This window comes from Anabas testudineus, chromosome 10 (genome assembly GCF_900324465.2).
Source record: "Anabas testudineus chromosome 10, fAnaTes1.2, whole genome shotgun sequence".
Taxonomy (NCBI): Eukaryota; Metazoa; Chordata; class Actinopteri; order Anabantiformes; family Anabantidae; genus Anabas; species Anabas testudineus.
The window spans coordinates 5241113-5266657 of NC_046619.1; the positions used below are offsets into that span (position 1 = coordinate 5241113).

The following is a 25545-nucleotide window of genomic DNA, read 5'->3' on the forward strand; positions in this document are numbered from 1 at the left end:
TCAATTATGTCATTTAATTCTCTGCAAGAAACCAAATTAGCATACAAACTTTTTCAAACCGATTTATACATATATTTCAAATTGCTTTAGAAGTCAAGGTGGTATCTGTTTCAAATGAATGTGACAAACATATTTTATTTGGTCTTAAGATGCTTAATAGAGAACTCCAGGTTTTTGCACATCGTGTTACCCTCGTTGCCACTTCAGGTTTTACACCAACGAGAAAATGGAAGAAGTCTAACTTAAGGCACTAAAACTGCTGCCATAAATGAACAATAATTCACAGATATCAGCTTTAAGTCCAAATTAATTTTGGTGTCACACTTATGTTATGTTATGTTATATGCAATTCTATCAAATGAAGAAATAAATAAAACATTGGCTGTGATTTTAGTAATTTTCACAAATTATAAAAATAATAGGAATTGATGTCATTTCATTTGTCCCTTTACTTGAAGCTCTTTCCTCATGAGGAAATACATTTTTCCTAGAATCTAAAATAAATCTAAGTGATATGCTTTTATATAGGTTACAATTGATGCATGGGTTTTCACTTTCCTGCCCACTTTCACCCGGCTAATCATAAACTCTTAGTTGTGGTGTTACTGGAGGGATTTTATTATATGTGGTTGAAGCCAGTTATTTTTGTTTTGCAAGTTATTTCAAAAGCATTTATAAATGCTTGAATTAAGCACTTGGGTCATTACACAATAAATGATAATAATCCCATAAATTAAAAAGTACTTTTCATGTAATATCCAGGTCACATTGCAATGATCTGAAGGAAGTAAAATTTCCATTATGTATCAAAACAATATCTATAAATTATTGTAAGAAATAAAAAGGGTGACATTACACTTTACCATTTCTCCATTCTTCAGCAGTACATGGCTTTGTCCCTTTCAATACCAAATAATAATTGTGATGATTTAACATGACACACCCTGTGCTATTACACATAACATAAAGCGACAAATACACTAGTGAGTGAAGAAAACAATAAAATACAAAGAACCTGACCGACATAGAAACATGTCAAACAAAACACATGTAGATAAAATAAAAGATTTTGCAGACAAAGCTCAACAAGCTCTTGCATTTTCCAGAGATGAGCTTTTGTCATGTAAAAACAGTCATGTCGCAGACATCACCAAGGCCTCAATAATATCAAAATGTGTTTCTATTGTTTAATTTCTGTTTATATTGTCATGGAAACTATATTTGAATGAACAACTTTTCATAGAAGGGGTAAAATGAACCTGTTGTGCTTACATGTTCCATGTTCAAAGGTTCAACCCCATGTTGATTATTTCTGTGAAAAGAAGGCACTGGCCTTTGCTAATTGCTTAACGTCTCACTCAAATGAACGGAGATCTGCAAATAGACTTACAATAAGGGACTGTTACCTATTTAACCATCAGAAGCCTTAACTCAATTAAGTGGTAATTTAAGTACTTAAGTAATCTGTCTCCTGCCAGGCTGGAAATAAATAAACTGAGGCCTGTTTGCATGTTTCATTCCCTTATTTAAAGTGGAAGTGCAAAATACATCAGAATAAATACTAAATAAATACACTTAGAAAATAATGGGAGACAGTTGGGGAATCAAAGTCCACATATAGTAGTTCAGATTATGACAGGGCAATAAATTACTACATAGATTTGGGTCATCAGTGATCTATAAATAGGTGGTCTGAGACAGAATCTGGCCACAACTCCAGTTTCCAGAATTCATCCTGTGCAGGTTTTAGTTATAGTTATGTCAGTTCCATGTTGTTAAACCTCAACTGGTTTTAGATTGGTTCTTTTGGACTTAACAGGTAATTACTGCTGATGACTGGGGTCGGGTGCTAAAAGTAAAAAAAAAAAAAGCCTTTGGAAAGCAAGCAGCTCAGCATGTCTTTCTGTGAAATGTAAACAATGTCACTGCATGCATAAATAATGACAAAAATAAATAATGGAAGAAAATCCCAAAAAATAAAAATAAAAGGGTGAAAACAAAAACACAGAAACACAAGCCTTAAAGCACACTGATGTACAGGTTCAGTCTGTTATTATTCAGCTGGATGAGACACAGACAGAAATGGAAGGAAGCTATTAATATTATCAGTTACAGTAATTAAAGGTTTGTCTGTAAATGCATACACTTAATAATGGACATACCATTTACAGAGGTTACCAATCATAATCAATCATGTCTAATCAGTATTGTTATCATCATTCACTCTGGTATAGTGAGTGAAGGCAAATGCATAGTTGGGAATTTGTACTTAACTTTAAAAAACATTCAGTATGGAGGGGGACAATGCTGCTGATTTAGTGCTTCTGAAATTGAGAGTTGGCTTTGTCTTTGCTGTAAAGCTATGCTGGGACAAGCAGTGTAGTGTTTTGAAAAGATTATTGTTATTTTTGAGAATCACAGAATGTGTTTTTTGTTCTTTTGGGTTTTTTGCTTCTTGTTTTTTGGTGTATGCAGGAGAGGAAGTGGAGAACTGCACCAATGGAGAGGGTCCAAAAGGCAACAGGAAGATGGACAGATGAAGACACACCAGCTTATTGCTGTACAGTAGTAGTTAGACAAAAACATAAACAGTGCTTGTGCGCATTAGCATTGTTACATTTACATCAAATGTTATAACGGAAGCTGATGATACTGTTTCAACATATCGAGTCACTTTTTTGGCTGATTTTAATGAGAATCAGCCAGAAATCTGATTTCCCTCCTGTCTAAACATAGGTTAGGTCTACAGGTGTGTACTGTTGGTTTCCATAAGGAAAAATGATGAGAACATTGGAAGATATCTATTCATTCAGATCTCTGTTATTTTTGCTTGCTGTTGATGTGTAGGTGAAATGCAGCACTGCTTTCTGTATGAGACAGCAGAAGGAGTAACATCAACGTTCTTTGTGCATCAGAAGGAAAAGCAACAGGTCAACTGCTGCTTTTGGGCAAGGGGCTGCACACTGGGGAAGGGAACGTGGTTACTGCATTTTCCAGGTAGCTAAGTGTCTGTGGAGAGCATGTCACCGGTGTCTGCACTGGGTCATGAAGAGCAGCACCTTGCGGATGCCGCTGAGGCGATCTTTCAGAGAAGTGAGGGCCAGGAAGGGCAGCTGAGCTCGGCCCTCCAACGGAAGAACGGCTAATAACCACCAACACCATGACGGACCATTAGGACTGGCCTGAAGGGAGAGAGAGTAATGAAGAGAGAGTAGTGTGAGAGGGTTTAGAAGACTTTACACTCGCCATGTCTGTTGCAGAGATTTGGAAACTAGATCCAGTATTACAGTAGCACTTTCTTATTAAACTTCAGTTTAACATAAATCATTTCATGTCTCATGTAAAAATTTAAAACATGAGACACATTTGACAACAAGAATAAATCATTTAGCTCGGTAAATTCTGTGTATGTAGTTTCACCTGAAGTTCGCAGTCTTTCTCGGGCATGGGTCCAAAGTGTCCTTCAATGCGTTCCTTCTGCTCAGCCTTCAGGGAGTTGACCCAAACCAGGGCCTGGTCATACACAGCATCGTGCAGCGATTGTAGCTCACGTTTTGCTACACCCTCCACCTACACGCACACACACATTTCAATTACAACGGTTTCTGGTAAATCCTTCAGTTCTCCTATTCCATCGTCCTTGTCTTGCTATCTCTACAGCTCCCAGTAAATACGTCATCACATCACTTCGTCACATTTACTACATATGTCCACGCCTCTTTCCTGTCCTTACTTTTCTTTCCCCCACCCCCATCATACCTTTACATCCTCGAGGTACTCTATATCAGCTGTATTATATCCATCCCTCTCGCTGTGCTGAATGACTTTAAACCTCCGTCTGCCGATGGTGTCCACCACTGAGCGTCCGTCAGAGAAGAACTTCACATTACGGATCTCCAACAGACAGCCGTAGTCTGCAAACCTGGAGGCAGGAGAGGCCATTATTACACTTCCTGAATACATACTTGCATATTAAAACACATAAGCCAAGCACACATGGTTACTATCCTAGCACTGACCCTTTCAGGTTGTCTCCCAGACACATGCCAAAGCAGTTGGTTCCCGTCTCCATGCACCGGCGAATCATCAGTCTGTAGCAGGGCTCGAAGATATGGAGAGGACACGGCACAGTGGGGAAGGCCATGGTGCACACGAATATAGGCACATTCTTGTTGAGACTGCAGAGAGAGACACAAAATAAAAAAATTGTTTGGAGTTGTATAAATATAATAACATTTTCTACATTTCAAAGTTCAGGAATGAACTTTCAACTTTTAAGCAATGAATGAGAAGTCCTTAAAACAAACAGAGAAAAACAAACTTTAGCATCTACAATTCCATAACTGCTGGGCAAACTCCAGCTGTACCAATAATTAAAGCTAACCTTTAGCTACTGTGAGAGTGCATCAGTTTAAGGGCAGTTATTTATTGGTGGAACAAGTTTGTGTCGGCCTGCAGGAAAGTGATACCTGATGCCTCACATGACGTCAGTCTAAGTCAGTGTGTCAGAGGACTTATCTACTCTAGGTTAGTAGGTCAAACATTCACGTAGAGCGTGTTATATTAGTGGCCACGATCTATGATAAAAGAGGAGCATAAAGAATGAGAGTGACGTGATGGTAAGAAAGAGGAGAAGAGCAGAGGGGGACGTCGACTTACTTGGAGAGCTCAGCCATCTCCTCCTGGTGGATTTTCTGTCTTTCCATGAGTTCAGTGGGAAGGTACTTAGATATCAGGTTCTCCATTAATACTGTCTTACTGTACTGCCTCTGGACCAGGTACTGGAGAGGAGACAATGTCAGATATTTAAACAGCAGCAGAACAAAACAAATACTGACTTTGGCTCACAAAGTGTTTAGTGATGCTCATGTTAAGGCCTGCATGCAGCAACCTGATACACAGGATCCAGCTGTTTAGTGACCTTGTAAATGATCATGTAACAACATAACCAGTCCAAATCAAATCTAGTTTCTGTGTTATTCCAAAATTCACTATGAGCTACATTCATTCAACATATCACTGACACTAATTTTAATTCCATACGATCCCTGATACTGGTACTTTCTGTCCAAATATTGCAAACGGTATTGTATACAGATTTTAAATTGGGGAAAAAGAGGCTGCTATTTGTTGCAACACAGTAGGGGAGTATTTCACCACGTACCTCAGACAGCTCTTCTTTACAGAGTGGACACTTTGGGTTGTGATCCAGACACCTCTCCAGACACTGAAGACAGAACGTGTGACCGCACGGTGTCGTCACTGGCTCGTAGAACAGTCTGTGTGGGAAACACCACGCAGACCTGTTAAAACCAGTCACATAAGACTGAAAGATACACACAGCTCTACTGCCAATAAAACTCCGGACAAGTAGAAAGTTTGTAGGGTTGTAAATGTAATAATAACGTAGGCCTGTAGCCACACAGAAACAAAACCTTTTTAAAAAGAAATCTACAAGATTTTTCCAGAGCCAAATACGATCTTTGAACAAAAGGTTGGCGACAGGCCCAGTCGTGCAACACGCCCCAAATGTACAGCCACCTGTTGTATCACATAATCCAAGTTCCATAGCTCAGGTTGTTAAACGACAGCAGAGCAAACTCCAGGAGCTGAAGACGACTTTGATATGTGTTTGGAAGCTCTAGAAAAGCTAGTCTAAGTTCCTTGGGGCTTAAGTTGTCTGTCGGTTCAGCCTGGTCCTGGCTACCAGCCAACTAGCTGTCGGACTCTTGTTAAACATTTAGGCCTGAATCGAGCGTTGAAGTAAATCTCACCTCATACACAGAGAACACTCCAGATCTGTCGGATCCAAGATGCCACCAACCACAGAGCTCAATGAATCAGTTCCGTCTGATGGCTCTAAACAGAGAGAGTATGAGACAATAAGTAAGATACAAATGTTTCCAACACTGTAGCTGCACCTTTCAACAGCTCACCAGATTTGGCTCTCTTGTGGTCGTCGTTCCGCCCCGCATCCTTGGCCTCCTCTTCTGTGCTCTGTCGTTTCCGTTTAAGAAGAAAACAGTGGTCCAGCCTCCTGACTTCAGGCTTTTGCTGACCTTTGACCTCACTCCCCTCTAACCTCTCAAGTGCAAGAGGAGTGGCAGCAAGGCTGGACTCAGAAGACAGCAAGCTGGGACTAAGGGTCTGAGAGAAGAAAAGAATGGAAGGAGAGGATAGTGAAACCTTGTGTGTCTTGTTTTATTTAGACTGGGCTCTCTGTCAGGGGTGAGGACATCGCCTACCTGGAATCGAGCACTGATGTTGTTTTTGATGTGTGCTCTGGAAGACAGTATGTTGGAGTAGTCTGAGATGTGTTCAGGGACCTGATCTGTGACTGGAGCCAGAAGGTCACTGAGGAGCTGAGAGGAGAAACAAACAAATATATATAAACACTTATGTGCAGTGTAGTGCAGTATAATGTAGGATAATGAGGAAGATTTAATAAAATACATTAAAGATATATGTGAATCTGATGTAGGATTTACCTTCTGAGCCTCAGTCCTAGCCAGTTTACAGTCAGGTTCTATGGACAGACAAGTCAGGTACTCTCTCAGAGCCTCCTCTGTCCTGCACAATGACACCAGAGCCTGGGCCTTACGAACATAACCCTGTAGGCAGGAGGAACACACATTTACACGGTGCGTCACATATGTGTTTGTTATGCTGGACAAGTAAAGCCACAGTTAACCTGCCATACCTTGGACCAGTGAGGCATGAGTCTGCAGGCCATCTCAGCGTCTCTCAGAGCCTTTTCATAGTGTTTCAGGCTGGAGTGGATCTGGGAGCGATTACTGAACAGTATGTGGTCCATAGGTGCTGAGGAAGAATAAGTCATAAATTCATGTGTAAAACGAAAGCAAATGTAAAAAATAGTCATGATGATTTCCTGTGGCAACGTATTAAAATGTCTTATATCTAACTGACAATAAAATAAAACCGAGTAGAGCAGACATTTCTCACACTAGAGAAGGTAAAACCAGATAATATGTGGTATCTTTGCTGGAAAATTATTAACATAATTAGTTGATAAGCAGAACATTAACTGATCACTGTTACTGATTAACATAGCTAATCCTTTCAAACCTTTCAAATTAAAATAAATACAAATATTAAACAGAACTGAGAATTGAATAGAACAAATATTGATTTTGTATTGATTAACTCACATTTCTCTATATGTGACTTAAACAATTTATTATGTGTATGATAAATTATTTAACAAACCGTTTTCCTCTTAAAACTGTAAGATATTCACAGCCTATTGCAGAATCGAAAAAAAAAAAAAAATCCATAGCCACTGCCTAAAACGCTGACCTTAATGGTGATATAAGGTTTCGAGATCTATGACAGAGGGAATGTTTAAAATGGATCAGTTTCCACATTACAAAATGTGTTAGGAAAAAAACTGTGCCTTACAAAACCATGCAGCACTATAAAGGTCACCCACATTCCAGGTTTCATAACTATAAAAACTTATGCAAGTTGCAGTTAGCCCAGTGGCAATCAGAAGAAAATATGTTTCTGGCTTTTGTACGGACACAGGTAGTAAATCATTCAGTTACATAAAAATAGAAATGGAAACATAGGAGGTTCCCAGATCAAATATGATGGACCTACAGGTTGTAACATTAATCTCTGAGAACAGAAGAAGAACCACTGTTTAGAACTGGATGCTTATAAGTCAGCACTTATTTTGAACAATGCAGCTTTATTATAAATGCATATGGACACACGCACACATCTGTGCTAATTATAACTCGGAGTACATTGTACTGACTTGGATTAACTCCCTGGAGGCTTGTCCTAACCTGAACCATAATGCATGCCTAAACACAGACTTCATCCTCAATCCTAACCCAGATCCAACTCTATAATTAGAGTTAAAATTATGTGTTCACGCTAAAATAAATGATGTGTTCGCGTTAAAATAAGAGGCTAACCCAGCGGTGACCACATGTGAGGTAAAGCCTCAGATCAGAAGTCTTTTAAAACACTGACAGAGTGACTGGACCTGAATCGAGTAAATATTAATAAATGAGGTAACGCTCAGTACAGATTCTACATGTACTACCTATGTTTGACTCTGGTTCACACGCTTATTTGCACAACGCTTTGGTTAAGCAGGTGTTCCATTGTGAGTTTAGAGCCTTTGGTTAACAACCCAAAATGAGCCACGATGACACAGTTAATGGGGCAGCCTTTCAACCATCCACTAACATCAAAGATTAACATCCTGTGCAGGCCTGCAAGTGATTACAAGCCAGACTTTCCAAAATAAGACAGTTATGTCCGCCTTTGTTAATCATTACATGTATTTATAATGCAGAATCACACTGAATAACACCCTGGTACACACTCAGACCTGTGGACAACCTGGGACAAGCACTATCTATTACTGTGGGAGCTAACAAGGTCAACAACTGTTGGCGTCCTTGCAGCTCCACTGCAGCAGCTGGGAGATAAATGCTCCACCGGTGGAGCCCACCTTGTACAAGGAGGTTGGTGCGGTTGATAAATGATTTTTGCAGTTCAAAGCAGCTGTTAAGTGATCAGCCAGGGAAACAGCCTCAGAGGAGTCGACTGTGTGCGAGAGAAGTAGCTGGCAAAGTTGCCCAACCAATCCAGCACAGCAGAGTGAAGTCAAATGAGGTCAGTGATGAAAGACTGTTCTGCCCGAGTCTCTCCACTGACAGCAGCACAGAGTCTGTTCCACTGCTGTTAAACTAACACGTCTACATTTACTTTATTAGCATAGTGACTCAAATGATAAACACCATCCATAACTCTTTTTGAAATTCATATTTCACATCTGCACACTTATAGTTCACATTTGAAAATACTGGCAAGTGCCTCCCTATAATAACCCCTGTATGGAGGTCAAAGTTCACCTATTCCATCTCCACACCACCTCTGCCTATAGGAACCCTCTGGTATCCACCAGTGTACCTTGTGGTGACCTGCAGTAATACCCTTGACCTACATTTGCCTGAATCATTGTTTGACGTTACACAATGAGGGGCTGAGGGAGGCGGGTTACGTGCTTACGCAATGTTTGGTCCACTGGCCCAGCCTACATAACCCTGTTATCCAACACATGGTGATCTGGCTCAGATGCCAGCAGAGAGCCGGGAGCTCCTGCACACTGTGTCACTGTCACACCGAGTATGTAACACTCTTACCAAACTAAGTCATACATTAGTTGTTGTCACATGATCATATGATAATAATGTCATAAAGAATCGAGCCCTGTCTCCCTGTTGTCTTTATTTTCTCCAGCAGCTCTGATGACATTAGTCTTTTATTCAGTGTCCTACCTATCCGTATGGCTTGGTTGTACTTCTCCAGCGCAGCTTCCATCTTTTTCTCCGCGTACAGCCCGTTGCCCTCCCTCCTCAGCCGGCCGGCCTGGTGCAGGCTCGGGAACCACTTGGCCAGCAGGTTGCTGAGGACCACGTTCACCCTGTAGCTCTGGACGTCGGCCACCCTGGAGCTGTCCCTGCACTCCTTACACATCACCGGCCGCTCCTTCTCCTTCCTCTCCCTCTCCAGACACTTCTTGCAGAAGCAGTGTCCGCACGGCAGAGTCACGGGCTCGAACAGAAAGCTGAGGCACATCCGACAGGAGAAGTCTTCATGGCCGCGACCCGTGGCGGCAGCGGCGGCCGCCGCCAGCTCTCCTCTCCTCCGGCCACCGCTGTGACTCTCCCCCCCGTCCTGCCTCCTGATGCTCCCGGACAGGTACTCTATGAGGGCGGCCAGGTGAACAGGTCTCAGTCTCTGTATCTCCGCCGCTTGGCGGTACACAGCGAAAGCCTCTGTGAATTTGCCCCCGAAGGCGAGCGCATCAGCCCGCTTTACCATCAGCTCCTGCCGGCTCCCCGAATCCCCGAGTCCCGCTAACTGGCACTCGTAGATATCCGCCGCCAGGTCGAAGTTTCTCGACTGGAAAGCCTCCGCTGCGAGCTGCAGCATGCTCTCACTCTCTGTCCCCATCGCCCCGCAGGCTGAAGTCTATCCCCTCATCTGTGAGGTGCATATGTGATGCACCCCCCCGCTGCCATTCATGTTTGGATCCTCTGCTGAGAAGCACAGCACGCTCATGCTCCGCTCCAGGAAGTACTGATATTATTCTCAATGGAGCAGGGGAGGGGGGGGGTCTGTTATGTAAAGGTGCTGTCATGTGACGGCGGCCAGCTGATCCCATTGGGCGAGTGTAGAAAAACTGTTACAAAACAATTGAGCATGTAACAGTTTCAGCGTCGGGCCGGGAGCCGTCTGACCTGCATGCGGGACTCCAGTGAGCGGAGACGGGTCAGTGTGGGAGCCGGGAGGCGGGGGGGAGGGCACCAGAGGTCACCATCGGCGGGGCTGGAGGGTTTCTCACCACATGACGAACCTTACTGGTGTTACTACTGTAGAGGTTATTCCAAGTTATTGATGTGTTATAAGGACTATTGTAGCCCCCTGAACAGTAGCTGAGACTGAATCTGAAATCATCAGTCATCATGTTACATGTCTTTGAGTTGAGGATTCATGAGTTGCTCGTTCTGTTACAAAACTGACCTCTTTTTAAAAGAAAAGTTATGTGGCACAATAATTAAGCCACGGGTGTGAGCTTTTATAAGCACTGCATCCTGTTTGAGTTTAAGAAACAGCTGTTACATGACCTGCAGACAGCTGCTAAGAGTTACTTGACAGTGAAAACGGCTTTATACGAGGGTTATTGGCAAAATCAGGATACTTTGATCACTTCTTTTATTAAAGCTGAAATCAAATAAACTTTTCTTTGGAAAAAACTTTACTAAATGCTATGGCACACGGGCTAAAGGATGTTTAATATTACATTTTAATATAAGATAAGCTGTGAGAACAGATCAAATACAGCACCCTTTGGAAACAGAAGGGACCAAACACTTTTGCTCATGGGAACTTTGGAAAGTCTTTGGAGTCTGTTAGCACAAAGTTGGAAAATACAGTACTGTATATCAGTCCTGGGAAGTTGTCACACATCTTACCACTCACTCACTCCACCCACTAGACTGCTGAGACAGACAGGTGCAGAGCAGATAAACCTGTTCAGCTCTTACACAAACTTTACATACGAAGATAATGCACTTTATGAATAATGCCCGCATGAAGGAGGCTGCTGCCTGTTGTCACTGTCCTCAGATAACCCTGGGTATCAAAAAGGGCCCCATAGGGCAATAAAACCTGGCCACATGTCAGGTTATCAAACTGTGACACTGTCAGAGAACACAGTGTGTTTGATAACTGTCACAGGAATACATCAGTGAGTACGCTCCAGTTTAACCAGGCACTGTTGCATAAAAGTGCGTTATGACAAAGGAAATCATGCTGAATGAATCACATCAAGTACACTGTTAATTATAGCACCATGCACAGTATGTACATTGTTGTCAGCTGCAACACTAGCACTACTACTACTGATAATAATAGTCTATTCACAGCAGTTATTTGACATGGGGAAAATGAAACATAAACATAAATAACTAAAACAAACATGACACAGACAAGCTATGAAGCTAGATTTGGAAGTAGGTTGTGGTTAAAGTTAAGTTTAATGGCTCTGGTTAAGGGATTGTCCTCTAAATGGCTCAGATACTAGACTACATGGTATTATTAGCATTACCTGAAGCCTATCAGTAGTATTTCCTGCATCTCAAAATAGGCACTGTGTGTTACAGGGGTGTGAGGTGTGTGAATGGGGATTACAGGCTGGTCAGTCGATCAGTGTCCATGTCAGTAGTCACAGTGCTGGTAATATAGGTCGGCCGGTCTAGGCTGTGAACTCAATCCCTCACACAGACAATCTCTGACATATACACAGCTGCAGACAGACAGGCTGATACACATTTGAAAAGAGACAGACTGACATATATGCAAACGAGGACACACAGTATTACACAAGCACACAGATGCACACTGACCACATGCACACACACACACACACACACACACACAGTAGGAGTCTGTCGGGCATCCTCATGCCCCTTCACACCTTGAAATTCTGTTGTGCGTGTTTCTAAATAGGCCAACAACACAGTCTAGCCAGCTCTTCTAGCACAGGCTGTCTGGACATTAAATACTGGGCTGAGACCAGCAGTTATCCTCAAAGTCACCTCAAAGACTGTTATAAAACATGGCCCTACTTGTCTGGAAGAAAAGATGGATATTGATGTGCTGGACTCCAGTCCTGCACTGCCACCTGTATGTGATTTCACAATGAAATCTCAAATGTCAGTGCATTCATGTGGGAAATAACACTTAAACAATGGCAAAAAGGACAGAGGCTGACAGCATCTAGCTCCCTGCAATGATGAATAAACTATGTGGAAAACATACCGGTCTTCAGCTGCGCTAACATCACTGCCAATTGGTAATGAACAATTAGTCTTTGTTAATTGTGTAACACAACTTACATTTACACTGGCATTAACAAACATAACCTTTTTTGTACAAACACTGAATCACTATATGATTAAAGACTTTTGATAGATGAAAAGGTGAAAAGTGTTTATGCAACGATATGACACCGCCACCTCTTTGACACAGTGTTACAAACCAAACTTACTCTTTGTGATATAATAATGGACACATTTTATTAGAATTAGTTCATTACATATAGGTAAAAATGCTGTATCCAAACATGTGAAACAACACCAAGCATCATTACTTTTTATACAATAGTCATATAACCATTTTGTTCTGTTGCTGGTTTAAAGTACAGGTACAAATACACAAGTAGACAAAAAAAAATCCTCACTTTGTTCATTCTTTGACTCGTCCTCATGTTTCAGGAGCATGTGAACACTGTGTTCAGTCTCAAACAACAGAGCAGATCACATGACACCTGTTCAAGTGGCCACTTAGTGAAAGAGTCTGACTGCTCACTTGACTCCAATTGTATGCTGGCACAAAGGATGCTTTGCAGCGGTCTCAAATGCAATGACCACTAAACTGCATAACGCTAATGTACCTTTGTAGAGCAAAGCACTTAAATGAATGAAACCATTGTTTTTAAAGCACAGCGTCTTGTCTTTAGTCCTGTGATGCAGTCTGCTCTCTGTCCCGCCTTTACTATTATAAGTCTGTCGAGTTTGTTGGATCACCTTTAACGGCTAACATCAAGACAGGTTGTTACTCATATTTTACATTTTTTAAATAAACGTCATTGTGGGTGCTGTATATTTACAAAATTCTACTGAATGTCAAAAGCTAAAACCTACATAGAACGTATGATTTCCGGTTTGTCAATCTTGGATTTTGAGAATGCTCTTCTTCTCCAGATCGTTCATCTCTTTGAGGATAGAAGCCACGTTGTAACGAAGATCGTGGAACTTAGACACTGGCACCTGAACAGTGAAACGACAACATCAATTCACTGTATAAAATACTACAGGGTAGGATGATGGCTATTAGCGAGAAAAGTAAAGTACATTTTCACACAACTTAGTGATGACACTATAAAATGCACATATAGTTATGAAATATATTATAAACTACCATGCAATATGGAACATAATTCATATTCCTGTCTTCTTTGTGTTACAAGTTCAGAGTTGAGTGCAAGTCATCATTTGTTTGTGACTGTACTAGAAAAGATACTCCTGCTAATTAAACAAAGTGCAGAGAACTCTTTTGACAGTTTTCTGTGGTTACAGCAGGTGATGACGGATTGTCACGCTGCGAAACACATCCAGAGAAGCACACATCAGGTGGAGATAAGGCCCATCAATAGAATCTGCACATCGGATGTTGTTCCTACTAATCTTCTAATACAGCTGTAATCTGATTACATAACTTCACAGGACAGCTCTAGAAGTCCTCTCTCCTGCTCCCACTTTGCAGGAGCATAGCGCCCCCTGTTGATTTGATTGATCTTACTGTCCAGTTTGGCTCTGTGCTCACTCTTTGTATTAAAATCTTTATTAATCATTTATAACCAACTGTTATTATGACTTAGCAGTAAATAGTCATAATACAACTTATCAGTATTATAGTAATAAAACAGCTGATTCTGCGTTACACAAACTGCTCTTGTTGGCAGAGAAAAACTACATCCCTTGGTAAAAAAGAAGAAGGAGATGTAATTCAAAGATATTGATATCAAACTAAATGCAAATTAAATTCAAAAATTTAATACATTCATTACATTTTATGTTATTTTATTGAATTTAGTTCTATACCAATTAATTCTGTTCTGCTTGCTTTATTTTTGGAGTGTAATTCATATTTTGTTATATGCCATTTATAACAAGCAGAAACATGCAAATGCTGCAAAGCCAACGAAATAAAACTGCCAGAATGTGTCAGAAATACTTAATCACATTCTAGGTTAGGCTGTATTCAATTATTCCACTGTGATCCTGTTATGTAACACGTAAAACAGACCTACATTAGCTCACTGGCTAATGACCAACTTCTTTATACCCACAGGCTTAAGATGAACTTAGAATGTATACCATAGTGCAAACCATATCTAGTGTAGCCAAACTTAAAGACATTTATAAGTCAGTAGCTGATGTACAGTAAGTACTCAAAGTTAAAGAAAGTATTTATGCATAGAACAGTTTTTTTATTTATTTTGTTCTAAATGTGTAAACCAGTCCTTTGTCAGTTTAAAAGTAAAATGCATTGCACAGGATGATGCACTGTAATGTGAAAAGAAAAGAAAAAAAAAAACCTCAATAACTCTAATTAACGCATAGAAAAAAAATTACACTAGACTAAAGTATTCTCCAATACCTGTATCTGAAATAGAGAATTTAGGCACATTGATCTTTATGTCTCCAGTAATGTAGTGTCAATTTAGACTTAGATTGGGTTTCAATGTATTAACTGGATTTATAAATTCACAATGAGAACAAGCTATTTTAAAGACACTGTAAAAAAACTAGTCAATCCGTTATGTACCTCAAATCGGTGAAAACTCCCATCTGACAGTTTCATCTGCATCAGTACAGATGGCTGCAGGGCTCTGGCTAAAGAGCTGGAGAGACACAGGAGAAAGGGACAGACAATGATCTCATTAAAGCGGCAAGTCAGACACCACAGTTCATGAAAAGCAAAGCATGCATTATCACATGTAAATTTCCTCTTGATGGATTATGACTATGGTTCTTTTTTGCATTTACTGTTTTAATAATGTCAGATTAAAACACCTCGCACTCTACAGTAGAACTGGTCATGTTTAAGAAAGCACTTTTATGTTCCTTTCCTACTTCACTAATTCTAATGTAGTTCCCATTTTACAAATATTGGTATGAGAATAATTAGTTCAGTGTATTTATCAACCTATATATTACCTTGTTGAAATGGCAACGTCTACTCTCCAGTTAAAGTTTTCTATTGTTGGCAGCTGGGGATCCTTCTGGGAGGCCGCTGACTCTAGAGCTGCACGACTAAAAATACAGAAAGAGATGTGACATAGTGATCACAGTGTCTCCATGAATGGTATCTGAGTAACAGTCTTACCAGCAGCATTGTTCAGAAATATCGGTGTCCTGTGGCAGATGATTAATGAACATGCTGTTTTAGGGTGATGGTAACCAACCACAACACTGACTAAACAGGTTTTGTTTACAATGATGTGAAACAGGTCCATCTTTACTGTATTTACTGTTAAATATACTATAAATAGTGCTTTTTGCCTTCCTGACTGAACATAAAAACACTCAAATTAAATGTATAAATGGTCCAAACTGAGAACCTGTGAATTCAACATACCGATTTCCAAAAACAACACTGGAGAAATCTGTGATGAAGTCTTCTGATATTCTGATTGAGAGAAATAGGACAAATCCATCAGTTAAGACTGAAGCTGTGTTGTGTAAAAACAGGAGTGACAGTGAATGAAAAACTGAGCCTTACTTTAGTTCTCTGAGATCTTCTTTGAAGGCCTAAACAGAGACACAAACAAAATGTTAGTCTTTATTTATGGGATTAGAAATGTTTAAATACAATAATGAATTATAATGGATATAATTATGGTGAATAGAATTAAACATTTTCCCTCAGCAATTTATAACATTCTTTAAATGTTGAAAGGGGAAGAAATGAGAATTTTCTGTCCTAGATGTGTGGATGTGGGTATCTAAGATGGCATCTTATCAGGCAGATAAAGTGGAAATACCTGTGTGGGCGGGCGACCCATGATCATGTAAGGCCTTCAATAAACTCAGCACATACTCATAGTTAACATAATGTATTGTATCAGTTGACATAGGTACAAATGTATGACAGGACCTGGAAAACAAAGCTACTAACATATAACACATTGATATAACATGTAAAAAGCTCTTTGTTGCAAAGTGATGTCTACGTGTTCTAATAAGTCCAGATGTGGATCATTCTGCAGCTGAGTCGTTGAACTGAATTCAGTGTCAGTGTTTCAACGTATAAATCCCCAAGTTTAACACCAGCCTACCTCTTGTTTAAGTGATGCTGTGGGGATGCGGATGGCCTCAGACAGCACTCTGTACATCCCAGCTACGATGTGACTGAGCCTGTCCTGTGGGATCACACTGCTCTCTGCTATGGACTTCATCACCTCTCTGCAGTCCTTCCCCTCCAGGGCACTGACCACAGCTGGGCAAAGAACAATTCACACACATTTCACTTACTTACCAAAGGCTTCACCTGCAAGCACTTGTATTTGTACTAGTCTCAGTGGTTGGATTTTATTACAGCCTCAGTCTCACACAGAATTGGTTTTCACCTTTCAGTATTTTTCTGAACAACTCCTGGTCCACATCCTTAAGGTTTTTCGAGAGAGACTCGATTTCTGGTGGTATCCTGCCCCCCAAAAAGCTGGAGTCCTTTGCAAAACCCGAAGACATGACAAACCATACACTTAGAATCGCTGTTTACGGAAAACAGAGAGCAAAACGATGAATTTAAACGCACAAGTCTGTGCTGTATGTGTCTGTGTGACAACTTCCGCCTTCTGGTCACATGACGCAGGCCTGGCTCCCGGGAGTCTCGCGGTGACAGCTCCGATTATCGGTGGAAGAGAAACGATTTGCAAATGGAGGTGGCAGAAATGGTCTCAGTTTGAACGACAAAAGGTTGGTGTTTTAACTCACGGAGCGTCTTAAATACCACTGTAAATGGTTTATCAGTAGCTAAGAGTTGCCACTGTGGGGAAACGATTAGTTATCTGTCGTTTTATTGCTTAGCAAACGCTAACGTTTGCTGTGTTAGCAACCAGCTGACGATGTTAGCTTGTGTTGTTGTCACATGCTAACTGTTCGCATTCACTAGACACGGTAACGTTACAATGAAGTGTGCCAAAACGTTCATTAATGTCACACTTGCTACCTTTTTAATGCCGGATCGTCACTTTTTCAGTCTTTTTCCCCAACGTTGGTATGTTTACAGTAAATAATTTCAGTGCATTGTTGAGGAAAACAAACATTTAACGCTACGAGAGGCTTAACGTGAGAAACGTCTATTGTCAACAATTAAAATAAAACGCAGCGGGTTGTTATTTAGCATCTGTAGAGGCTAAAAGAAAACATCACCACTAAGTTATGTAACTAGATTTGCTGTCAGCAGTGTTGGTAGTAAAGTAAATACGCCCTTATATAAATGTAGTTATGTAGTTAAACTAATCCAGCTCCACTGATGTTACCTCTTTCTATTAGAAAGTTTTCATTTTATTAAAGAGTAATAGTGTGAGAGTTTTGTAGTATCCTATTTAATACTACATAATACTATAATCAATCTCATTAACATTATTGTGGTACAATAATTAACTAACTAACTAATGTTTGTTGGCATTGTTGCATTAGAGAACAATTCAAAACGTCAGAAATGTATTAGCCAATCTAAACTTGGCATCAATATGTTGTCTACAGACTGAGTGAAAAATACCACTTGCAGAGTAGTAAAAGTGCCTTTCTACATAATGTTCAATCTATACCACTTTTTGTTAGTTTTTCCATCAGATGTATTTGTGTGGTGACTTTTGAGGCTGTATTCGTATGTGCCATCTTACATGTGTTTTATCTTTGGCTCTGTTGCTGTGCCAGGTACATATAGCGATGTCTGAATCTCTGTATGAAAAGTTTTTGGCCCCGGAGGAGCCATTCCCTCTCCTCTCCCAAAGGGCGAATCTCAGTGATGTGGGAACTCTGGATGTCAGTGACTTTGGCTGTCAGCTTTCATCTTGTCACAGAACAGACCCTCTACATCGCTTCCACAGTAACAGGCAAGTAGAGTGTTATAAGATTATACAATGATTATATGTACAACTTACCTACCTTTTATGTTTGAATATCCTGTAGCCCAGAATCTGGATCACCGGCTGCTGAAAGATGTGACTTTGCAGCTGTTGTTGGTATTCATCTTACCTGTCTGAGAATTGTCAATGTACTTCACAGAGCCAGTAATTTCTGTGTACAACCATGGCAGTTGCTAGAACGTTTTATGTTGTCTCACCACACATAGCTTTTGCAGTTACTGGTGAAGAAGCATAATCAGAAACTCCACCATACCACCTATGGAAAGAGTAACAGTATTTGAAATGTTTCAACTTACTGCCCTGAATAATTGTCACATGGTGCTTGAAATGCTATTGGAAAATGTGAAACAACATTGTTTGATTCTGTTGTTCTGAAGGATTAGAAAAACCAAGGTCTAAATATTATGCTCAGTGTATTGGTGTATTATACTCAATGACTCTTGTCTATATAATTGTGTTTATCCATTGTTTGGCTTAGTTTTGTTGACATTTAGTTGTCAGTGTGTTTCCCAGAGGTTCAGTAGTTGAAATGAATTGTACATATGTTGATTCTGTAGCACTTCTTGGAAGTGGTCAGAATAATCTCCAGAAATGACTCACATCATTGACTTAGATCCACTCATTGTTCTCCCCAGGTGGAATCTAACTTCCTGTGGGACCAGTGTTGCCAGCTCAGAGTGCAGTGAGGAACTTTTCTCCTCTGTGTCTGTGGGGGATCAGGATGACTGCTACTCACTTCTGGATGACCAAGAACTAACTTCCCTGGACTTGTTTCCAGAGGGCAGTGTCTGTAGTGACGTTTCTTCCTCTATCAGCACCTACTGGGACTGGTCTGACAGCGAGTTTGAGTGGCAGGTTGGTTGTTAGCTGATCTGCTAATGCATGAATGATTCTATTGCAGATTTTAGTATACTGTTGGTGCTGATATACTGGAAGTTAGTAGAACAGGGTTTCCTAATTGTTTGGGTGTTAAACTGGTTGATCTAACTGAAATCACTGTAAAAAAAAAAAAAAAAAAAAAAAAGTAACTGGAAATCCTTTATAAACACAGTTCTTTTTTGTTGTCTCCATATTTCATTGTCGATCGGTCTTATACTTCCTCCCTCCAGTTGCCAGGGAGTGACATAGCCAGTGGCAGTGATGTCCTCTCTGACATCATCCCAAGCGTGCCAAGTTCACCTTGTTTGTTTTCCAAGAGAAAGCCAAAGCCTCACCCTCATCGGAACCTGGATGAACTACCATGGAGTGCCATGACGAATGATGAACAAGTAAACAAAGCTTTCTGTGCTTTTGCAGAGTGCACACAGTCAACAACAATAAAGCTGAGAACCTGAGTCAAACTATTAGCCTACTGTTTTGTGACATAACTGTGTGATAACTGTGTGTGTGTGTGTGTGTGTGTGTGTGTGTGTGTGTGTGTGTGTGTGTGTGTGTGTGTGTGTGTGTGTGTGTGTGTGTGTGTGTGTGTGTGTTGCCATCACCAGGTGGAGTACATTGAGTATCTGAGTCGGAAGGTCAGCACAGAGATGGGTCTGAGAGAACAGCTGGACATCATCAAGATCATCGACCCATGTGCTCAGATCTCTCCCACTGACAGCGAGTTTATCATCGAGCTCAACTGTCTCACCGATGAGAAACTGAAACAGGTGTTTACAAAAAAAAACATGTTTACAGAACAGAGAAGCTACACCAATAAACAAATCCTGGTTTTCTTCACACATCAACTCATGCCAACAGCAAATTCTGACTGTGATTATCACCATCAGGGGACACCTAAACACATAAAGAAAATGTTGCTTCCTGTGAAAGGTTTTAGCAGATGGTCGTTTTTTCAGCTTTGTTTGCTTTGTCATCATTTTGGATGACAAAGCAAAGTGCTTACTGCTAATCCATCACTGAGTAAACTAGGATAAGCAAGATAACAGTGTCATTCTGCATTTGAAAACATTAATTTATTGCCTGTGTGATGTCATCAGGTGCGTAACTACATCAGAGAGCACAGCCCCAGGCAGCGCGCCAGCAGCACCAGAGAGGGCTGGAAGAGGAGCAGCCACAGCAGTGCCAGCACTGGCGGTGTCAGTGGAGCCAGCAGCAGTAACGCCAGCATGGTTAGCTCGGCTAGCTCCTCCACTAGTTCTACAGCCTCCAACTCTGTAGCAGGTAAGAAGCAACCTGGTTGGCTAGCAGTCCATTTGCCAGTGATAGTGCCACCATCAGAAGGGCCTGCATTAATGGGGTATTCCATCTTGGTTGCCTTGGTTTAGCAGTCACAGTATCGTTTTTATTAATTAGAAATCAATAGTTACATTTGCATCTTTGTTGGAATTATTGGGCTATTGTACTTATGTTGCAGGTGGCACAGCCTCAGCCTGCAGTGGCAGCAGTGTTGCTAACATTAGCAGAGCCCACAGTGACGGCAACCTTTCGAGCGCTGCGGAACGTATAAGAGACTCTAAAGTAAGAAACATGAATGTTTGTGTGCATGTTGAAAAATGAGAGTGATTACCCATCATACATTATATGCAGAACATGATGTCTCTGTATGTATGAAGGAATTCCTGTACTTTCACGTCACTGTGTTGCAGGACTGAAAGGTACAGGAGTTCCTTTATTCCCACTGCCATCAGGCTCTACAACACCCCAGCCAATGACAGATGATGACTCAGTACTTTCACTAGCTTTCTATCTTCAAGAATACCTGAACTTCCCTTTGGGGATTATTAAAGTTTATCTTTATACTAGTGTCAATACAAGAACAAAATAGTAGAAACCGCAGCTAGCCCATAGACTAGATAATCTGCTAAGATCTTGGGAGTATGTTTTGAACGGATGAAGAAATATGGCTGCAACCCCTAAAAACTTTATGCAAACAAGTTGGTACAGTTTGATATAGGTTTGCAGCTCCCAGTGACATTTGTGTTGCTTATTAATGAGTAAGTGGTTTAATTTTCTAGGAACCTGAGCATATGAGCTAGTTTTTGGAGATCAAAGCGAGACACAATACAATCCAGTTGGCTCTTAACCTAGTTAACATTCCTAACCTCTCTCCCCTCTGACTTTTCAGAAACGATCGAAGCAGCGTAAGCTTCAGCAGAAAGCCCTCCGGAAGCGGCAGCTTAAAGAGCAGCGACAGGCTCGCAAGGAGCGACTCAGCGGACTGTTTCTGAATGAGGAGGTGCTGTCACTGCGGGTGACAGAGGAGGACGACCATGGTGACGACCTGGACATACTAATGTGACACCAGTGAATCAATCAGTGCTCCCTCTACGCCTGCTCTCTTACCACCCAGCCACTATCATAGAGCTTAGAGACCATGCTAATCGAAATCGCTGTGGGCATTAAAGCTAACATGCTCATAATGCATTTTTGTAATGTCTGCCAATAGTCGTTTCTAACATAGTTTGCTTTCTAATGCTAGTGCTAAAACTGTTAGCAGCTGCAGTCACTGCTAAGTTTGCTTTAGTAATAATGCTAAAATCCTGCCAGTGCTTACATTAGATACTGACCTCAGTCTAGCTGTGGATAGCATATGCTAATGTTGCAGCCTAGAAGCTTGCAGAAAAACAGAAATATACACTACTTTCGACACAATTTATTTCAGCTTTATACAAGATGATTGCTTATAGATTTCGTAACCGCTTCTATGCACTGCTACTAACACAGCCACTGCTGGCAGAAGGACAGATCAGGCAAGAGAAGCATAGTTTAACCATATTGTGTAGATGTTCTTCTCTGCGGTGATGGCAGCAAGTCTGCTTACAAATACATCCATCTTCTTCAGGGCTGTTCCATCTACACTGGCCTAACTGTGCTCATCTGTACCTCTGATTTAATCTGCTGCAGGTTGAGTAACAGCAGTAAAGAAAACAGCCAACACGACTGAAGTGTAAAGTATCGTCACCATCAGTTTGAACATGACAGCAGACTGACTGTAATGATTGAGTTCCCTCATAGGGACACATCTGAGGCAGACACGCTTACTGGTGAAATCTAATTAGCAGTTAATTTTGAAATGATTTGGTTCTTGATGTGGAAACTGAAGTAGAAAACTGACCTGTCTTTCTCTCAGTGTCGTGGTCCCATTTCACTGTCAAGGCTTAGAGGGAGCACTGAAACACTGCATGTTTAAGTCGTCACCCACACTGAGTCCCCACGTGGTCCAGTTAACTAACAACTTGCTTCATCATTTACATACACCTGTTAAATAGCTTCTGTGTTGTAAATAAATGATATATAACAGCATATTTACTGCATATTTGAGTCAAAGGGTTTTTTTTTTCTTTTCATGTTTGTGTGTATATATTAAGATAAAGTACTGAACTAATTGGTTATTTTAGCTTTAGCGCTGTAAATTGCCACTGGTTCTTTTAAAAAAAGATCTTATTTTGCTGCATTTAGTTGTGTTTAGTAAGTACTTGAGTTTGGTCTTTGTCTCAGACATGTTATGAACTTGGACTTTGTCAAATCTTTTTTTTTTTTCTAACACTACTATTGAGACACACTAATAATCACAGATTTACCATCACCCCTGTGCATGCTTTAGATTTATTTGACCTCTATGATATTTTTCAAGCATCGGAGCACTGCGTCATTCTAAACAGGAGGTTTTTACAGATCAGTGTCTGGCCATGTACTGTATGACTGATTTGGTTTTGGCGCTACACTTGAGCTGGTTTCTTAAGCAAGTGCAGCCAACATCAAGTCATTAACTCAGCTTAACTAGCTCAGATCAAATGTTTCAAATCTACAACCAAGTAGCTACTATGTCATTATCATATTTGCTAGAAGTAGCAAACAGAAATATTGTGTCTGTTTCTTTTTCTATTTGTCTTTTCTGTTTACCTTTAAAAGAGTTACTTTCCTATGGCTTCTCAGTTCTAACACAGTGAACCACTGCAGCCTGTTGTCCTGTCTGATACTTTGAGTACTGAGCTTCGGCTCTCGTCTGTCTAATGTACAGCAAGTGTGTTAAAAGCAGCTTCATGTATTCTGTACTAATGACTCAGTAAAAATCTATTTTGAAAAATAAGAGAATTTTGAAAAAAAATAATTAAAACAAGCCGCAGTATGATGCAACAGATGTATTTGTGTTTATAAGGTACCATGTAAATGCTGAAAGTGAATGGCATTCAACGGATTAAATGTGGTTTCAAAAAGGTTTTAGTGTGAGCTGAACTTTTTGTTTTTCGAATATTTCCTCTCTGTCCCATTATTTCACACCATTCATACCATCAGATGAAACCAACCGTGTTGTTCCCATGTGTTAGTTCCTCATGAACCACAACACAGTAGTATTGCGTCCACTGTCGTCCTCAGAGATGTTATTGCTGCAGGGGAGTTCAGTCACCCACCTTAGAAATGTTGTAACCATTACAAATAAACATATTGTTGCATCCTGTTGGTTTTGTCTGTGATGATATTTTCTGGATGTGTTGTGTTTACATACGGCAAAATAAAGGATTGCAGAAAATATAATGAAGCACACAGGAGATTATTTTTATTTATTACAAACCAATTTTTCACAGCACATGGTAAATAAAACAACAAGAAAAAAAATCTTCACAATTGGTTTTAAAAATGTAGCTCGTACTTGATTGAACTCAGCTGTGTTTGCGTGGTCAGACTGTAGGGGGCAGCAGAGCTCTGTGGGAAACAGAGTGCACGAAGAAGAAAAGTGCGGACGTGACGTCGTTGTGTTTACAATACAGCGACAAGACGCAAGAGGAAACGCGAGCTAACAAAGCGAATGTGACTCAATATTTTTATATATAATTAGTCGCAGTGTTTGGAGGGGGTTGTCGTGTTTTAATGGGTGCTCACGGGCTGTTGGGGAACGAGCCCGAGTCTATAGACTACTCGGTGCACGAAGCCTGGAATGAGGCCACTAACGTGTACCTGCTGGTTATCCTGGTCAGCTTCGGCCTGCTCATGTACGCCAGAAAGTAAGCGGCCTCTTCTCTCGCAGTCTGCTCCTTATAGCTGCTCTAATAAAGCTCCGATGGGTTATGTACTATTATTGATTCCTCTTTTTTTTTTTTCTTCATCTGATTTAGGAACAAGAGGAAGATCATGCGCATCTTCACTCTGCCTCCCACTGTAGGTAGCAGCCCGGAGCCCAACTTCTATGACAGCCTGCAGAAGGTCCGCCTGCGACAGCAGCTGGAGATGTACTCTCTGGGTGAGTATCAGTAGAAAACTGTTCCCCAAGATAGTGACCCGGTTCAAGTGTCTTGTTGACGATAGGGTCATGGTATATTCCTCACAATCTGTCTCACACATATTCATCTATATTATATTCATCTCTTCCTGCTTTATAATAACTACCTCTACAAAATGTTTTCTGCACATGATTTGATTGCTACATTCAGACATCGCCCTTTATGTAGTTAATTCATTTTATGACCCAGACTTCAGTCAGTCTGAATAGATACATGTCCTTCTAACTTCTGTTGTGTCTCTCAGCCAGAAAATTTGAACAGCAGCAGCAGCAGCAGCAGCAGCAGCAGGGTCAGACGGACAGTGTGCAGCTCTCCATAGAATGAGAGCAGGAGGACACTTGACTGTCACTGTGGGAGAAACACTCCTGTGTCTTCAGGAAAGGACTTGAAAGGCTGGCATGGTCAGAGATCTTGAAAAAGATGCCACTCCCATCCTATTTGTTTACGTCTGGCTCCCTGAATGAAAACTATCTTCGTTCACCTTCGACTGTACACATGGTGCAGACTCAGCTGGGTGGACCAACAGAAGACAGGAAGGCTTTGCAGAGTTTAGAAGCAGATCTGCTGTGGCACAGTCAGGACTGACAGGCGTGTAGCTACAGCAAATGTCACTGAGGTACTTTCAATACAGTATGAGGAAAAATGTCCAGTACGTAGACTCTCTAGCACATCAAACACTAATCCTCCATATTTAACATGGGTGTTAATTTTTTTCTTTAACATTTGGTAGATATTGTATGTTTGTGAGGTGTTTTGTCAAGTATGTAACCTAACCCTAACTTTCCAATGTGAAAATAAAAGGCACAAAACCCTAAAGTGTTTCCGTCAGGTGATCATATTAACATTTAGCTCGAAGTACCACTGGGTGCTTTACAAATTCACAGAGCTGCTGGTGTGGCTTATTTAAAATGACTGTTCTGTAGGCTTTGAGAGCCTCTCATAAAACCTGCTCATTAGTGTAACTGTGCAACATTTTAGATACTTTAAGCAGTTCTCAATAATTAATTTAAAGGCTTGATGCTAGGAGATAGTAGGGACAGATACTGATCTATAACAAAT

At 40.8% G+C, this 25545-nt stretch overlaps 4 protein-coding genes across 4 annotated transcripts; 2 read left to right on the top strand and 2 right to left on the bottom strand.

Annotated features, from left to right (window-relative positions):
* On the bottom strand, positions 1-10104 carry LOC113160193 (LON peptidase N-terminal domain and RING finger protein 3). The gene is made up of 12 exons (XM_026357301.1): positions 9318-10104; positions 6701-6819; positions 6489-6611; positions 6246-6362; positions 5937-6147; positions 5775-5859; positions 5165-5279; positions 4660-4781; positions 4020-4178; positions 3760-3922; positions 3421-3570; positions 1-3182 (listed from the first exon to the last, which is right to left on the bottom strand). The coding sequence occupies exons 1-12, from the start codon at positions 9994-9996 to the stop codon at positions 3024-3026; spliced, it is 2202 nt and encodes a 733-aa protein (XP_026213086.1). The 5' UTR covers positions 9997-10104; the 3' UTR covers positions 1-3023.
* Positions 10105-12606: 2502 nt separating this feature from the next.
* Positions 12607-16882, bottom strand: commd5 (COMM domain containing 5). Its single transcript, XM_026357304.1, has 7 exons — positions 16742-16882; positions 16451-16611; positions 15895-15923; positions 15751-15801; positions 15330-15425; positions 14938-15013; positions 12607-13376 (listed from the first exon to the last, which is right to left on the bottom strand). The coding sequence occupies exons 1-7, from the start codon at positions 16860-16862 to the stop codon at positions 13275-13277; spliced, it is 636 nt and encodes a 211-aa protein (XP_026213089.1). The 5' UTR covers positions 16863-16882; the 3' UTR covers positions 12607-13274.
* Positions 16883-16913: 31 nt separating this feature from the next.
* Positions 16914-23426, top strand: fam199x (family with sequence similarity 199, X-linked). Its single transcript, XM_026357302.1, has 8 exons — positions 16914-17090; positions 18057-18235; positions 18904-19123; positions 19378-19536; positions 19753-19914; positions 20245-20428; positions 20622-20725; positions 21333-23426. The coding sequence occupies exons 1-8, from the start codon at positions 16914-16916 to the stop codon at positions 21504-21506; spliced, it is 1359 nt and encodes a 452-aa protein (XP_026213087.1). The 3' UTR covers positions 21507-23426.
* A 517-nt stretch (positions 23427-23943) lies between these two features.
* Positions 23944-25302, top strand: smim19 (small integral membrane protein 19). The gene is made up of 3 exons (XM_026357878.1): positions 23944-24210; positions 24322-24446; positions 24731-25302. Exons 1-3 carry the CDS (start codon positions 24077-24079, stop codon positions 24808-24810), a joined length of 339 nt encoding a protein of 112 aa, XP_026213663.1. The 5' UTR covers positions 23944-24076; the 3' UTR covers positions 24811-25302.
* The last annotated feature ends 243 nt before the right edge of the window (positions 25303-25545 follow it).

Coding starts and splice junctions, on each gene's coding strand:
- LOC113160193 (XM_026357301.1), bottom strand. CDS start 9,996: ATGGGGACAGAGAGTGAGAGCATGCTGCAGCTCGCAGCGGAGGCTTTC. Junction 6,612..6,700: donor TCATGCCTCACTGGTCCAAG/GTATGGCAGGTT, acceptor TCCTGCCTACAG/GGTTATGTTCGTAAGGCCCA. Junction 4,782..5,164: donor GTAAAGAAGAGCTGTCTGAG/GTACGTGGTGAA, acceptor TCTCCTCTCCAG/TACCTGGTCCAGAGGCAGTA.
- commd5 (XM_026357304.1), bottom strand. CDS start 16,862: ATGTCTTCGGGTTTTGCAAAGGACTCCAGCTTTTTGGGGGGCAGGATA. Junction 15,924..16,450: donor CAGCATCACTTAAACAAGAG/GTAGGCTGGTGT, acceptor GTCTCTGTTTAG/GCCTTCAAAGAAGATCTCAG. Junction 13,377..14,937: donor GGAGTTTTCACCGATTTGAG/GTACATAACGGA, acceptor TTCACTGTTCAG/GTGCCAGTGTCTAAGTTCCA.
- fam199x (XM_026357302.1), top strand. CDS start 16,914: ATGAATTTAAACGCACAAGTCTGTGCTGTATGTGTCTGTGTGACAACT. Junction 20,429..20,621: donor AGCCTCCAACTCTGTAGCAG/GTAAGAAGCAAC, acceptor CTTATGTTGCAG/GTGGCACAGCCTCAGCCTGC. Junction 20,726..21,332: donor AACGTATAAGAGACTCTAAA/GTAAGAAACATG, acceptor CTGACTTTTCAG/AAACGATCGAAGCAGCGTAA.
- smim19 (XM_026357878.1), top strand. CDS start 24,077: ATGGGTGCTCACGGGCTGTTGGGGAACGAGCCCGAGTCTATAGACTAC. Junction 24,211..24,321: donor CTGCTCATGTACGCCAGAAA/GTAAGCGGCCTC, acceptor CATCTGATTTAG/GAACAAGAGGAAGATCATGC. Junction 24,447..24,730: donor GCTGGAGATGTACTCTCTGG/GTGAGTATCAGT, acceptor TGTGTCTCTCAG/CCAGAAAATTTGAACAGCAG.